At 41.5% G+C, this 14,743-nt stretch overlaps 1 protein-coding gene across 5 annotated transcripts in view; it reads right to left on the bottom strand.

The window, feature by feature from the left end:
- The window catches only part of PHF20 (PHD finger protein 20), a 147,157-nt gene that overhangs the window by 16,657 nt on the left and 115,757 nt on the right, over nucleotides 1-14,743 (bottom strand). For all 5 annotated transcript variants that reach the window (XM_003411689.4, XM_010591651.3, XM_064276045.1 and 2 more), the window contains 3 exons: nucleotides 12,484-12,582; nucleotides 11,634-11,798; nucleotides 10,503-10,681 (listed from right to left, as the gene is read on the bottom strand). In XM_003411689.4, the coding sequence (XP_003411737.2) occupies nucleotides 10,503-10,681; nucleotides 11,634-11,798; nucleotides 12,484-12,582 (443 nt within the window). The remainder of the gene's footprint in view (nucleotides 1-10,502; nucleotides 10,682-11,633; nucleotides 11,799-12,483; nucleotides 12,583-14,743) is intronic.

Here is a 14,743-nt window from a genome sequence, read left to right as displayed (position 1 = left end):
CCTAGGAGTGTGGGGGAGGAAGGAGTTGACAATGAGGGCAGTATGCTGGGAGGCATGTGGATAACCTGAGGATAGTAAGCCTGACGGTTAAGAATCCAGAGGAGGAAATGAAGAAGAAAGGCAGACTTCCTGGACCTTTACCCCTCCATACAGATTAGTCATGCAAGGTGGACAGTGAGCTTCCTGACATGGTCTTGAGGATGGGCCACCAGCCTGGTCACAAGGGACTGTGAATCCAAGGCTCACGCTGTCCTCGCCCACTTGGAGTCAGAAAGGTCCTGCACAAAGAGGGCTTCCATGCAAGGGTACAAGCTCTCCAGGAAGCTAACGACATCAGAATCAAGAGACGCAGAACTAGGAGACTTCAAATAAGATCTGATCCAGATTCTTCATGTTACAGATGAGGAAACTGAGGCACAGAAAGGAAAAGTTGGTAGCACAAAACAAAAAAGTCTTAAAAAAAAAAAAAAGAATGAAAGCCTGTCTCACCAGTGATTGTAAGTTTCCTGAGTACTAATATTCACCAAAATGAATCAAATGCAACTAAGTTGCAAAATTCCAAATGTTAACTCTTTCATGGAAGCTAAAATACATTATTCATTTTTAAAGTTTAAATTTAAAAATGGATGTGAATTATAACGAAACAAACAAAATAGCTAAGAATTGACCTAACAAATATGCAAGGTATTTATAAAGAAAACTTCAAAAGACTACTTGAGGAACAAAAAAACCTTAAGTTAATGGTAAGGTGTATCCTCTTCCTAGGCAGCAAGAGTCAATACCCTAAGGATGTCAATATCCTGGATTAATCTACAAAAATAATGTAATGTCAATAAATAATAGCTTTGGAATTATATAAGCTCATTCTAAAATTAATATCCAGGAAATATGTGAAAAAAGAAAAAGCAATAAGGGAGTATTAACCCTATTAAACATTTAAAATATATTATCACGGTACAATAATTAAAATAGAATTACACAAGCAAATACATAGACCGATAGACCAATGGAAAAGAAGAGAGAATCCAGAAAGAGATGCAAATACATGCAGAAATAAAGTAAAAAATAGTGGCATTTCAAATCAGTGAAAGGGCAGCTATAAGCTCTCTCCTTATGCCAGGATAAATTTCAGGTGGATCAAATATTTATGTTGTTTAAAAAACTAAATGAAGCCTCAAAAGTACTAGAAGAAACCATGATAGAATTCTTCGATAAACTTTCAGTGAGGAAGCGACCGTGATTCAAATCTCAGAAGCCCTTAAAGAAAAGTTTGATATATTTGATCTCACAAAAACAAAAAAATTCAAAAGACAAGAATTACTATAAACAAATCAAGAGGCAGATGGCAAACTGCGTTAAAATATTCGTAACTCTTAGCACAGCCAAAAGGCTAATTTCCCTACTTTATACAAAGCCTACGCAAACTAGTAGGAAAAAGACAGACACAACAAAAAAGGTTATGGACAGGTCAAAGAAAAAATAAAAACATAAAATGTTCAAATCAACCATAAAAAGAACATATTAACATAACTTGAATTACCCAAGTAAAATAAACAGAGAAAATACTGAAGTTGTCAAGGATTTCATTTTACCTGGATCCACAATCAGTGCCCATGGAAGCAGCAGTCAAGAAATTAAACAACCAATGTCACAAAACAATACGTGCATTAATTGTTTAATGAGAAACTAGCTTGCTCTGTAAAACTTCATCTGAAGTACAATTAAAAAAGAAAAATTAAAAGAAATTAACATACTGCCTTGGACAAATCTACAAAAGACCTCTTTAACTGTTAAAAAGCAAAGGTGTCACCTTGAGGACTAACGTGCGCCTGACCCATGGTATTTTCAATCACTGCATATGCGTGTGAAAGCTGGACAATGAATAAAAAAGACTGAAGAAGAACTCATGCCTTTGAATTAAGGTGTTAGCAGAGAATACTGAATATACCACGGATGGCCAGAAGAACAAACAAATCTGTCTTGGAAGAAGTCCAGCCAGAATAATCCTTAGAAGCGAGGATGGTGAGACTTCCTCTTGGGCACTTTGGACACGTCATCAGGAGAGACCAGTCCTTGGAGAAGAACATCATGCCCGGTAAGGTAGAGGGGTCAGCGAAAAAGAGGAAGACCCTCAACAAGATGGACTGACAGAGTGGCTGCAACAATGGGCTCAAACATAGCAACGATTGTGAGGATGGCGCAGGACCAGGCAGCGTTTTGTTCTGTTGTATGTAGGGTTACTATGAGTCGGAACCATCTCGATGGCACTTTAACGACAACTTGAATTAATGTAAATTAACGTGAAAGAAAACCAGACTAATAATATGTACACATTATTAGTATCTCCAGCTTTTGAGATTATAGTTCAATTTCAATTTCTTCCTAATACTTTCATGTGTTACCTGAAGTTTTTATAATATGTTACTTTTATCCTAAAAGTGTAATTCTAATTGAAAAACTGTTTATAGTGAATAATTTTAATTTGTGTGTATTCCAAAATACGAACAGTGGTTATTTCCGGGTAAAAATAATTTGGATAATTCTTGTTTTCTTCTGTGTGATACCCTGCATTTTCCAAAGGCTGCAATTATGATGAAAAACTTTTAAAGGTTATTAAAAAATAAATTACAAAATGGTCATATTAATAAGACTATTTTTTCACTTATCTGAACAGCAAAGATGAAAAAGTTTGAAATACTCTGTATTAAAAAGGGTGTGGGGAACAGGCCCTTAATATTGCTGATTTGATTGTTCTTTGGGACATCCTCTACGGAGGGAGACAGCAATATCTGTCAAAATTTTAAATGCACATACCCTTTAGCCCTGGAATTCCACTGCCAAAATTTGATTCCACAGGTACATTTAGACAAATACAAAATAATTTATATGAAAAGTTATTCACTGCATCACTAAGATTAGAAACAATCTAAATGTCCACTGGGCAAGAGAAAAGTTAAATAATTTGTCTATTCTGCAGCCATAAAAAAGGATGGGGAAGCTTTTCCATGGTTGTAAATGGAATGGGCTTCAATTTATATACAGTTAAATAAAGGAAGAGGTTAACATAAAAAATGCTAACATTGTATTTAAGAAAATAACAACAGATCAAAAGCAAAGAAGTTTCTGGAACAAACTGAATGCTTTGAGGGCCAGCATAGCAGGGGTGGGGCTTTGGGGACCATGGTTTCAGGGGACGTTTAAGTCAACTGGCATAATAAAATCTATTAAGAAAACATTCTGCAAATAGAACTACCGTACAACCCAGAAATCCCACTCCTTGGAATATACCCTAGAGAAATAAGAGCCTTCACACAGATATATGCACACCCATGTTTATTGGAGCTCTGTTTACAATAAAAAAGCTGGAAGCAACCAAGGTGTCCATCAACGGATGAATGGTTAAATAAATTGTGGTATATTCACACAATGGAATACTACGTATCGATAAAGAACAGTGACGAATCTGTGAAACATTTCGTAACATGGAGGAACCTGGAAGGCACTATGCTGAGTGAAATTTGTCAGAGGCAAAAGGACAAATATTGTATAACACCACTATTATAAGATCTTGAGAAATAGTATAAACTGAGAAGAACACATACTTTTGTGGTTACGAGGGGGGGCGGGAGGGAGGGTGGGAGAGGGTTATTTACTGATTAGTTAGTAGATAATAACTATTTTAGGTGAAGGGAAGGACAATACTCAATACACGGAAGGTCAGCTCAAATGGACTGGACCAAAAGCAAAAAGTTTCCTGGATAAACTGAATGCTTTGAAGGTCAGTGGAGCAAGGGCGGGGGTTTGGGGACTATGGCTTCAGGGAACTTCTAAGTCAATTGGCAAAATAATACTATTTTGAAAACATTCTGCATCCCACTTTGAAATGTGGCTTCTGGGGTCTTAAATGCTAACAAGCGGCCATCTAGATGCATCAATGGGTCTCAACCCACCTGGATCAAAGGAGAATGAAGAACACAAAGGTCATACGACAACCATGAGCCCAAGAGACAGAAAGGGCCACACGAACCAGAGTCTTACATCATCCTAAGACCAGAAGAACTAGACGGTGCCCGGCCACAACCGATGACTGCCCTGACAGGGAGCACAACAGAGAACCCCTGAGGGAGCAGGAGATCAGTGGGATGCAGACCCCAAATTCTCATAAAAAGACCAGACTTAATGGTCTGACTGAGACTAGAGGAATCCCGGCGGTCATGGTCCCCAAACCTTCTGTTGGCCCAGAACAGGAGCCATTCCCGAAGACAACTCATCAGACATGGAAGGGACTGGACAATGGGTTGGAGAGAGATACTGATGAAGAGTGAGCTACTTGTATCAGGTGGACACTTGAGACTCTGTTGGCATCTCCTGTCTGGAGGGGAGATAGGAGGGTAAAGAGGGTTAGGAACTGGCAAAATAGTCACGAAAAGATAGACTGGAAGGGCTGACTCATTAGGGGGAGAGTAAGTAGGAGTATGGAGTAAGGTGTATATAAGCTTATATGTGAGAGACTGACTTGATTTGTAAACGTTCACTTAAAGCTCAATAAAAATTATTAAAAAAAAGAAAACATTCTGCATCGTACTTTGGAGAGTGGCGTCTGGGATCTTAAACACTAGCAAGCGGCCATCTAAGATGCATCAATTGGTCTCAACCCACCTAGAGCAAATGAGAATGAAGAACACCAAAGACATAAGGTAATTATGAGCCCAAGAGACAGAAAGGGCCACATAAATCAGTGACTACATCAGCCTGAGACCAGAAGAACTAGACGGTGCCTGGCTACAATTGATGACTGCCCTGACAGGGAATACAAACAAGAAGCCTGACGGGAACAGGGGAGCAGTGGGTTGCAGACCTCAAATTCTTGTAAAAAGACCAGACTTAATGGTCTGACTGAGACTAGAAGGACCCAGAGGTCACGGTCCCCAGAACTTCTGTTAGCCCAAGACAGGAACAATTCCCAAAGCCAACTCTTCAGACAGGGATTGGACTGGACTACAGGATAGAAAATGGTACTGGTGAATAGTGAGGTTCTTGGACCAAGTAGACACATGAGACTATGTGGGCAGCTCCTGTCCAGAGGGGAGAGGAGAGGGCAGAGGGGGCCAGAAGCTGGCCGAATGGACACGAAAATAGAGGGTGGAGAGAAGCAGTGTGCTGTCTTAGTAGGGGGAGAGCGACTAGGAGTATATAGCAAGGTGTATATAAATTTTTGTATGAGAGGCTGATTTGATTTGTAAACTTCCATTTAAAGCACAATAAAAATTAAAAAAAAAAAAAACTTCAAATAAAATAAAATAACGATGGGGAGAATATATTTGTTACTGCTTGTTTGGCCATAGACTGTTTCTGGAAGGATGCCAAATAAGTAATAACGAGAGGAGATAAAACTTTTTCCTGTATACCTTTGTGGACCTTTTGGATAGTGAACCCTGAAAATGCATTGCTGTTGTTGTTGTTAGGTGCCATAGAGTCAGTTCCGACACACACCAACAAATACACACAATATAAATTTAAAAACAAAAAATTTTAAACGGGCTTCTTGTTAAAACTGCTAGACAATTTTTACGAGGGAATGTTGGGTTTCTAATGTATGTTTGTTGCTCTAGCGCCAGCTCTAGGAGAGCAGATCAAGAGCCCACAGGCCAAACCAACTCAAAGTCTGTTTTTGTAACCAGGGCCTTATGTGAACGCAGCCATGCTCATTCATTCATGTATTGTCTATGGCTGCATTCCCACTACTGCAGCAGAGTTGAAAAGCTGCAACAGAGAACATCTGGCCCCTTAAGAATAAAGAGCAGCCAAACCCTATCCTAGGGCAATTAAAATAATTTAATTATCTAATGGTTTTTAATGATTTTCCTGATATTCATCTTTCATGTGATACCCAGATTGCTCAAATATCCATGACTATTAAGTAGGATTTAATCTCCCAGTGATTTTAAATCAGCACTAGTAAATAAATAATATACTTGAGTAATGTTGATACCAAAATTATTAAAGAAAATTATTTCTCTAAAGGCAGTACACGTATCTTCTAGAAAACAAACCCTAGAGGTATTCTTGGGTTGTACAGAATATCAATTTAAGTTAAAAACTTATTTTAAGAAAAAATTATTTGGTTTTTTTTTTAACTAGACAATGAATAAATGTAAAAGTTTAAACCACATTTGTTCCAGCTAGCACCCTCTAAACTTTCGACTTTTGCTAAAGTTACTGAATGGAAGAGGTGCAGTGCTCATCATGATTCAGGCAGTCAGAAACTCTCCTTCCACAACACAGAGCCAGCTGGACACATTTGTTCCAAACGAACAAGCGGAGAAGGCTTCGAGAACAAAAAACAAGGTACTCCAAAGTGAGCTCATTACTGCAAAGCCAGACAGGAAGCCACAAGTACTGAGCTGAGCTTCAGGAAGACCACGTGCAGCCTGGGAAGCAAAAGACTGGAAGTCAGCTCCCGACTTTGCCGCATAACAGCTGCTGTGGCCCCAACAGCCTCAAACTTAAGTTTTTTCACATAGCACATATGGTACATCAAGCCAAGCTCTACCCCCCAAAACACCCCATGGTCCTTGCTACTTATAGAAAAGTCTGTGGAGGAAGTACCACCATGGACCACAACAGAGTCTCTTACACTACTAAGGGAAAACAGCCTTGCAGGGAAGGGCCTTCATTACACATCCACTGAAGATTTCTATGGATAAATGACAGCCAAATCCAATCAGGCTACCAAGGCCCTGAACTGACCATATGCCCACAGAGACAGGGTGAACACTAATGATCTTCAAAATTGATTTAAAAACCATGCTTAAGAAAAAAATTCTACTAAAAAAAATTGTAACAGTCTTTAGGTTACATGTTGTTGTCACTGGGTGCTGTCAAATTGATTCCAACACACAGCGGCCCCATGTGACAGAGTTAAACTGCCCCATGGGGTTTTCTTGGCTATAATCTTCATGGAAGAAGATCACCAGGCCTTTCTCCCACAGAGCTGTTGATGGGTTCCAACTGTCACTCTTCTGGTTAGCAGCCAAGTGCTTAGCCACTGCACCACCAGGGCTCCTCTATGTAATATCATAGTTTTCAAGTTGTATTCTACAGTTTCACAGGTTCTGCAAATGCATGTGTGTGTGTATGTGTGTATTTTTAATGCGATTATTTAAAACATACGCATTCAAATGTGTGTCATCCCAAATACTAAGACAATGGCGCCCACCACTACACACAATCTGGTACTGCTAGCTTAGGCTCAATACTATACTGTCCTCAGATCAAAGCTCTTCCTCTCATCTCTGATTAATCAAAATGACTACATAGCACAGAGGTTTGGAAAAAGTCACCCCTGCAATGACCACATGCATCAAGCTTGTCTCACTGTTGCGTAATCAAAGAGAGAAAAGCGAATAAGCCTCCGAAGTGCTCAAAGTCAGCAACTGTCACTCACAACCTGACTTGATGTCAGACTTCACAGGAACACTCCCGTCATTCACATTTCTGACCTTAAAAATGAGGATCGTATATTTTGAACTTTCAAAACTACTGCTTTTACCTGTTATACATTTGGGGGTTCTATGAAAGATTCCATTAGAAAAATGGGTTCTAATGCTGAAAAAAAGTTAGAAAACCACCGACCTAAGGTATACTAAAGGTCATGAGTGCTGTTTTAGACCACTCATGTAACCTTGAATTCCCAGAGGCTACTATGGACACTATTCAAAGAGAAAAGAAACTCCTTCGGCCTAAGGTGTGTATGCCATGTGTGCATGCTGGCAGTGGTGGTCAGGCTGGTCAACCAGCCTAGACAATGCTATTATGTTTCAAAACCAAATTTTGTTTTACTTAATTATAAATATGGACCTGCTGAACTAAGGCAGCATAGGAGAAAGAACACCTGACTGGGAGTTTGAGGTTCAAATCACAACTTGATAACCTATTTAATGGTTCTACAATCATGGACAAATCATTAATATCTATAATTTTGTTTTCTCACCTATAAATTGGGAAAAATAAATGGCTTGAGACAGCCTTATTTAGGGTGAAATGGAATTTGTGAAAATACTCCAGAAACTTTAAATCACTACTCAGCTGTACACAGTCACTACCATTAATAAAAAGCATTACTGTGGCACATCCATACCACAGAATACTACTCAGCAATAAAAAGGGACGAACTAGACATGCAACAACTTGGATGAACCCCAAGGAAATTACGCTGAATGAAAAAAGCCACTCTCAATAAGATATACACTGCACAATTCCATTTGCATAACAATTATGAAATAATTACAGAGGCGTAGAACAGATACGTGGTTGCCACCGGTTAGGGCTGACAGGGAGGGGAAGAGTGTGGTTATAAAGCAATAATACATGGGAGTCTTGTGGTGATGGTACAGCTGACTATCTTGATCGTGGTGGTTGCTATGCAAGACCACCCATGTGATAAAAATGCACAGAGCTATACACAAACACACATACACACCTACAGGAATGAGTACATGTACAACTGGTAAAATCTGAATAAACCCTATGGATTGTGCCAATGTCAATTCTTGGTTTCGATACTGTACTGTGGTTGTGCGGGATGCTGGCATGAGAGGCAGTAGGGGAGGGAATTCACAAGACCTCACTGTACATTTCTTTCAACCTCCTGTAAATCTATAATTATTTTGAAATAAGAATTTATATTTTAAAAAAAAGAGCAATGGGAAAATAAACGGCGAAAGCAAGTGGGCCCACTCACTCTCTGGTCCTTTGGAAAGTTTCCAGAACTATGGCAAAGCCTCGATGTTTCAAAAAATCAAAGGAAAAGAGATTGTTGAGCAATAAAGACGACAAATCAAAGGTAAGAGGCATAAATCTAGCTGTATATTAAGTCAAGGTCCAAAACAGAATTTCAAAATTGATGCCATGCTGACCTACAGCATGATAACAGCAAGCAAAAAAAGTTTCAACACGGAAACCAGGCCAAGGAGGTTTGGCCTTTTTCTCATAATCTCAACAGACTAAGTGGACTCTTTTACTGGGTGCTGGGCAACCCACACCCTTTTCTGTGGACAACACCTACTCTCCAACCACATGATAACAGAGGTAGGCCCCAGGCAGCCATTTTGTTCCATGTGACCCCACCCATACCCCCAACCTCTACTAGACTGGATGAGTAGACCAAAGGTGGCCATTTGACCAATATTGAACCTTACATCCCCCTCTACACACAGGTGACAGATCCAAAGGCTAACATTTGACGCCAACCAGGTTGGGAATTCCTTTGCCAGAAACTTAGAGTCAGGACTCAGATTCCAGTTTCAGCCTGGGGAGTCACAGTTTCTGATCGACGGCTAAACTAGAAGTTGGTGGTTCAAACCTACCCAGCAGCTCTGAGGAGCAAAGGACTGGCAAGCTGTTTCAGTAAATATCACAGCCAAGAAAGCCCTATAGTGCAGTTCTACTCTGTAACACGTGGGGTTACATGAGTCAGAATCGACTCCATGGCAACAGGTTTAGTTTTTTCTGTTGTTGTTATTAGTCTCTTCAATACAAAGGCATAAATTTAAGGGGAGCAGGGGCATGGATAACCATTTTGCATCTTCCAAGAAACCAGGCTTGTAGCAAAAAGAAAAAGTACCAAGTGGACTGCAGGGAGATGCAAGAAAAAAGGTAGACCAAGCCCTTCATGACGAAATCCTAGGCTCTTGAGCCTGGCTGTACCCTGGCCCCGGGGTTCCAGGACCCAGTCTATTTTCTCAACAGTATTTGTACTAACCTCCTAAAAATTCCTAACCAATATAACCATAGCTTAATTTAAAAAATCAAGTTTCCTCAACTAACCCAGGCTGGGCAGCTGCCAAGAACCCAGGGCATCTGTGACAGCCCCAGAGTCAGCCAGACAGCTGCTACCTTCCCTCCAACTGCGATTAGAAAAAGAAGGGCCACAGGAAAGCAGGTGCTGGCCAGGATGGTCTCCCCAGGCAGGTAGGGAGGGGCCTACCCTACAGGCACAGTTCAGAGATGGATGTGACAGATACCAATGTCAGGAAAACAACTTCCTTTAGGCCGTAAGAAAATTTACCTCAAAGAAAAGGTGTGTATCCATGGGAAGAAGATTAAACTGCTATTCCAGAGATCTGGGTCCTTGCCATTCAACTCCTCACTGTGTGACCACAAGTAAGGCCCTGCCCAGTTATGAGTTCCAGTTGCCTCAAGTAGAATATGAGAGGTTCAGACTCAATGATCCCTCGATTCCCCTCACAGTCTATTAAAAGGCTATTCATACCAGGCTGGAATTCAGGGGAAGCCAAACCAGGAAGCAAAGCTCAGTCTGCTGCCAACAATACTGCTTATCAAGGGCTACTGACTTGACATTTTTGGTGGCCTCAAACTATACTATATTTTTACACAGAAAGCATATGTATTATTTGCATGAAAATACGATAGTCCCTCAAAATTTCCTCTAAGGACCAGTTGATGCTTCTCTAGGCCTGTCTCCTGGCAGCTCTGCCTACCTGAATCATGAAGTCATTTTCCTCCTGGACCTCGCAGATGCAGCGGACCACCTCAAAATCATAACGGTCATCTCCATCAAGTTCCTCGTCTGGGTTGGTGGTTACATCAACATCTTGAACATAGTCCTCATCACTCCAAAGAAGGCTCTCGGAAGAGGACTCACTCAGGTTATCCTCCTCTGGGAGGAAAGGGAAAACAACAGTCACTGTTTTAAATTCCAATTATAAAATAAAAACCACCTGGACTGTCAAGACTAGAGAATGACCTTACACACCCACTCCTCTGAATTTTCACAGAGCTGGGAAATGGGGACTCCAATCAGTTTCTTGGGCCTGTCATCTAATAACAACCCAAACAATGTAGGTTGCCTGGCAATGACCTCACCTCCTTTTTCTCATTTACTGAAAGAGAAGCCCAAGGTAAGGGGCTGCTCAAGGTCACAGGGCTCATTGGCAGAGGAGCTACAGCTCCCCAAGGCCCACACAGATGACTCGAAAGTGTTCCTCACCCCACCCAGCCAGGACCTGGCTTATCATCAGCCTGTATCCAAAGGCACCTTTAAAACTCTAGACAGTGGGGAAGGTGGAGGGGGCAGGGATAATCAAAACCAGAATCACTGGGATTGTGCCTCATTAGTGATAATCACAGTTACCTTTTACTGAGCACTTACTCTGTACCAGACACTGTTCTAAGTACTTCCCATATATTTACTAACTCCTGTTAACTCACAATCATCACAATCACCTTATAAGTTGCTGGAGAAAGGGAAGTTTCATGGTTGACTCAGATTTCTCCCTGAACAACCAGATTAGATGCAGAGGCCATCGACAAGGAATGGAGGAATGAGAGAGACAGGTATGGTGGGGCGGGGGGGCGGGGGGGTGGGAGCGGTAATAGATTTGTTTATTCACTGACTTAGAGGCTAAGCAACATTCTGCTAAGACCACAGGGAAGTTCAGGGAAGGCACAGCTAATAGCCTTTGTTTTATCTGATGTACTTCTTCTTTTAAAAATATAATAGATCATACTTTGCAGAGAGCCAGGGGAATAGATTACAGTATCAACATAAATCCAGTCTTCTCAGACTACAGTTTGGTACAAATGGCCAGACCAAGAGAGAACCTCCTTACCAGGTACTTTCACTTTTCCTTTGTGGTTTCCACTTTCTGAGCCATGGAGCTGCGGGCTCATGTGGACCCCAGGCTTGTGTGAGGTCCCACACTTGGTAACAGCAAATGCCTTGGGTGGAGAAGGTTCCTGGGAAGTATCACTGATCTCCTCACTGCAGGGGCATTCTGGAAGAATGGAATCAGGGAGGAATTAGGAACCCCAGGCATCATCAGGGCATCCTAGAAACAATCCCATCCAATCAACAGCCTTGCTGCTCAAATAGCTCAAAGGCTTGGGGGCAATTCAAGCACAAGAGGGTTTGCAGACCAGATTCAGGGTTTTGTACTCTCAGCTACCTTAAAGGACTTCAAAGCCAAATGCATCCTACTCACCATTACCCCTCCCCTCTTCTTCTGGAAAGACTTTTTTTCTGTCAGAAGATATGCTGAGAGTAAAACGTTGGCATTTCTTTGACTCTCAAGGCTGGGGCACCAATTTTCTTAAAATTCAGTCTTTATGTAGGGGGCTAGACACATACAAACACCCCTCAAGAAGTGAAGCCTTTCTGGAAAGGGTTCAGAGATGCACGTTTAAGAGTCATTAATCTGTATATCCTCTCCCACTTTGATGCTTTCATGTGTACTGCCCTGTAACAGGGCACACTGGTGACGCAAGGGAGGGGTTTTACAAATGCCAACCAGGCCTTGAAACACCCAGGGTATATGGGCTCCTCTCCTGCCAGGGCTTATGCTAGGAGAAGCCTACAAGCTGGGGTGCGGGCTCTGAGGCCAGGGCTGGGAGAAAGCAGCTCCTCCCCATCCTTGGTAAGGAAATCCAAATGAAACACCTTCTCAGGGAGAAAATTATTACCAGGCTTGGCTTTCTTTTTCTTTTTCTTTTTTTTCTTTGGCTTCACTTTCACAAAATCTTTGAATTTCTTCTCTTTATTCTTTTCCTTGTCTTTTGCAGCTAGAATTAAGCACAAATTTTAGTATTGGCATTTAACTTTTCATCTTCAATGCTGGGGTGTATATTCTTTCCTTAAGTGCTTAAGCATGTCCAATATGAAGACCAAAACAGGCAGTGAAGCCAAGTTCCTGGCCGGTCACTTTCCTTCGCTTTCAGGGCTCTGGAGCAGGATGCCTGAGGCAGAGCCACTCCACTTTCACTTAGCCTTTGGATCAGGGGTCTGCAAGCTAGAGCTCGCCCCCTATTATTGGAAATAGGTTTTACTGAAATGCAACCACACATTTGTTACAGATTGTCTATAGCTGCTTTCAAGCTTCAACAGCAGAGTTGAGTAGCTGTGACAGAGACCATATGGCCCTAAAAGCCAAAAATACTTATCATCTAGTCCTCCACAGAAAAAGCTTGTTGACACTCTACTTTAGATCACCGCTCCTCAACCCTGGTTACTGGAGTCACCTGGGGAGTTTTTCAAAAAGCTAATGCCTGCTCACACCCCCAGAGATTCTGACTGAATTGGTTTAGGGTGTCAGTCATGGACTGAATTATATCCTCCCAAAAATGTGTATATCCACTTGGTTAGGCCATAATTCCCAGGACTGTGGGGTTGTCTTCCATTTTGTGATTGTAATTTTATGCTAAAGAGGATTAGGGTGGGATTGTAACACCACCCTTACTCAGGTCACCTCCCTGATGATCTAAGGTAAAGGGAGTTTCCCGGGGGTGTGACCTGCACCACCTTCTCTCTCTCAAGAGATAAAAGGAAAAGGAAGCAAGCAGAGTTGCGGACCTCGTAACACCAAGAAAGCAGAGCGCATCCTTTGGACATGGGGTCTCTGCACCTGAGAAGCTCCTCAACCACGGGAAGATTGAGGACAAGGACATTCCTCCAGAGCCAACAGAGAGTGAAAGCCTTCCCCTGGAGCCAGCACCCTGGGTTTGGACTTGTGACCTACTAAAAACTATGAGAAAATTAATTTCTTTTTGTGAAAGCCATCCACTTGTGGTATTTCTGTTATGGCAGCACTAGATGACAAACACAGTGTCACCTGGACATGAGGATTTTTTGTTTGCTTGTTTCTTTTTTTATTGAGGTGTAATCCACATAACATAAAATTAACCATTTTAAAGCAAACGATTCAGTTGCACTTAGTACATTCACGATGTTGTGCGACCTTCACCTTTACCCAGTTCCAACACATTTTTCATCACCCCAAAAGGAAACCCAGTACCCAGTAAGCATTGCTGCCCATTCCCCTTTCACCACAGAAAAGATTTACCCATTGTGGGTATTTCATATAAATGGAATGATACATACAATATGTGGCATTTTGTGTCTAACTTCTTTTACTCAGCATAGTATTTTTGAGGGCATCAGGATTTTTTAAAATGCTCTCCAACTGATTGTGATGTGGAATCAACATGGATCACAAAGTAGGTGTGGGGCAGGGTGGGCAACTGGATTCACTAATTTTAACTAAGTACTCTTGTGTGCAAAGAAATCACAAACATTTCATTTAATTCTTACAACAACCTGTGTATGTCATTCCCGTTTTACATATGGGGAAACTGAAGCTCAAGATGCGAAGTCACCTGCTTGACATTACACAGACAGTTCAAAGCAGGTTCGCCTGGGCTTTCCAGCACCGTGTCGGCTCTGCTGCCAAGGCCCACCTCCCAAATGGGCACTCAGGAGCCATCAGAGAGGGACAGTGGGCTGCAGCTATCAGCTGGCAAGCTGAAATCTACAGACAGAAGTTGATCTAGAACATTAAGGGTCTCTAGGTTCCTTTCCTACTAAAATACCCCACAACTGGGAAATAGTCCAACAGGAATTTTAGAAAAGACCTTACTCCAATTTGCAAGAACACTCATTTTAAGATCAAGAAACCAAGGCTCAGAGAAATAAATTGACTTGGCCAAGGTTTCAAAACTGATTGGCAAAGCAGGTCAGCTGCTTCATGAATTCCATAAAAGCTATGAACAATTTTTACTTTCCACAGATCCTGAGAGCAGGGTCTTACCCCAATATAAAAACAAAACAATCTCAATTTGTCATCTATAAAGCAGGCATAATAGTAACCACCTTATAGGATTAGCTCTGAAGAATAAATAAAATGATCGAAGTAAGGAACCTCGAACAGTACCTGGCACATGCTGAGAA

This window comes from Loxodonta africana, chromosome 24 (genome assembly GCF_030014295.1).
Source record: "Loxodonta africana isolate mLoxAfr1 chromosome 24, mLoxAfr1.hap2, whole genome shotgun sequence".
Lineage (NCBI taxonomy): Eukaryota > Metazoa > Chordata > Mammalia > Proboscidea > Elephantidae > Loxodonta > Loxodonta africana.
This window is presented reverse-complemented; position numbering and strand designations above follow the sequence as displayed.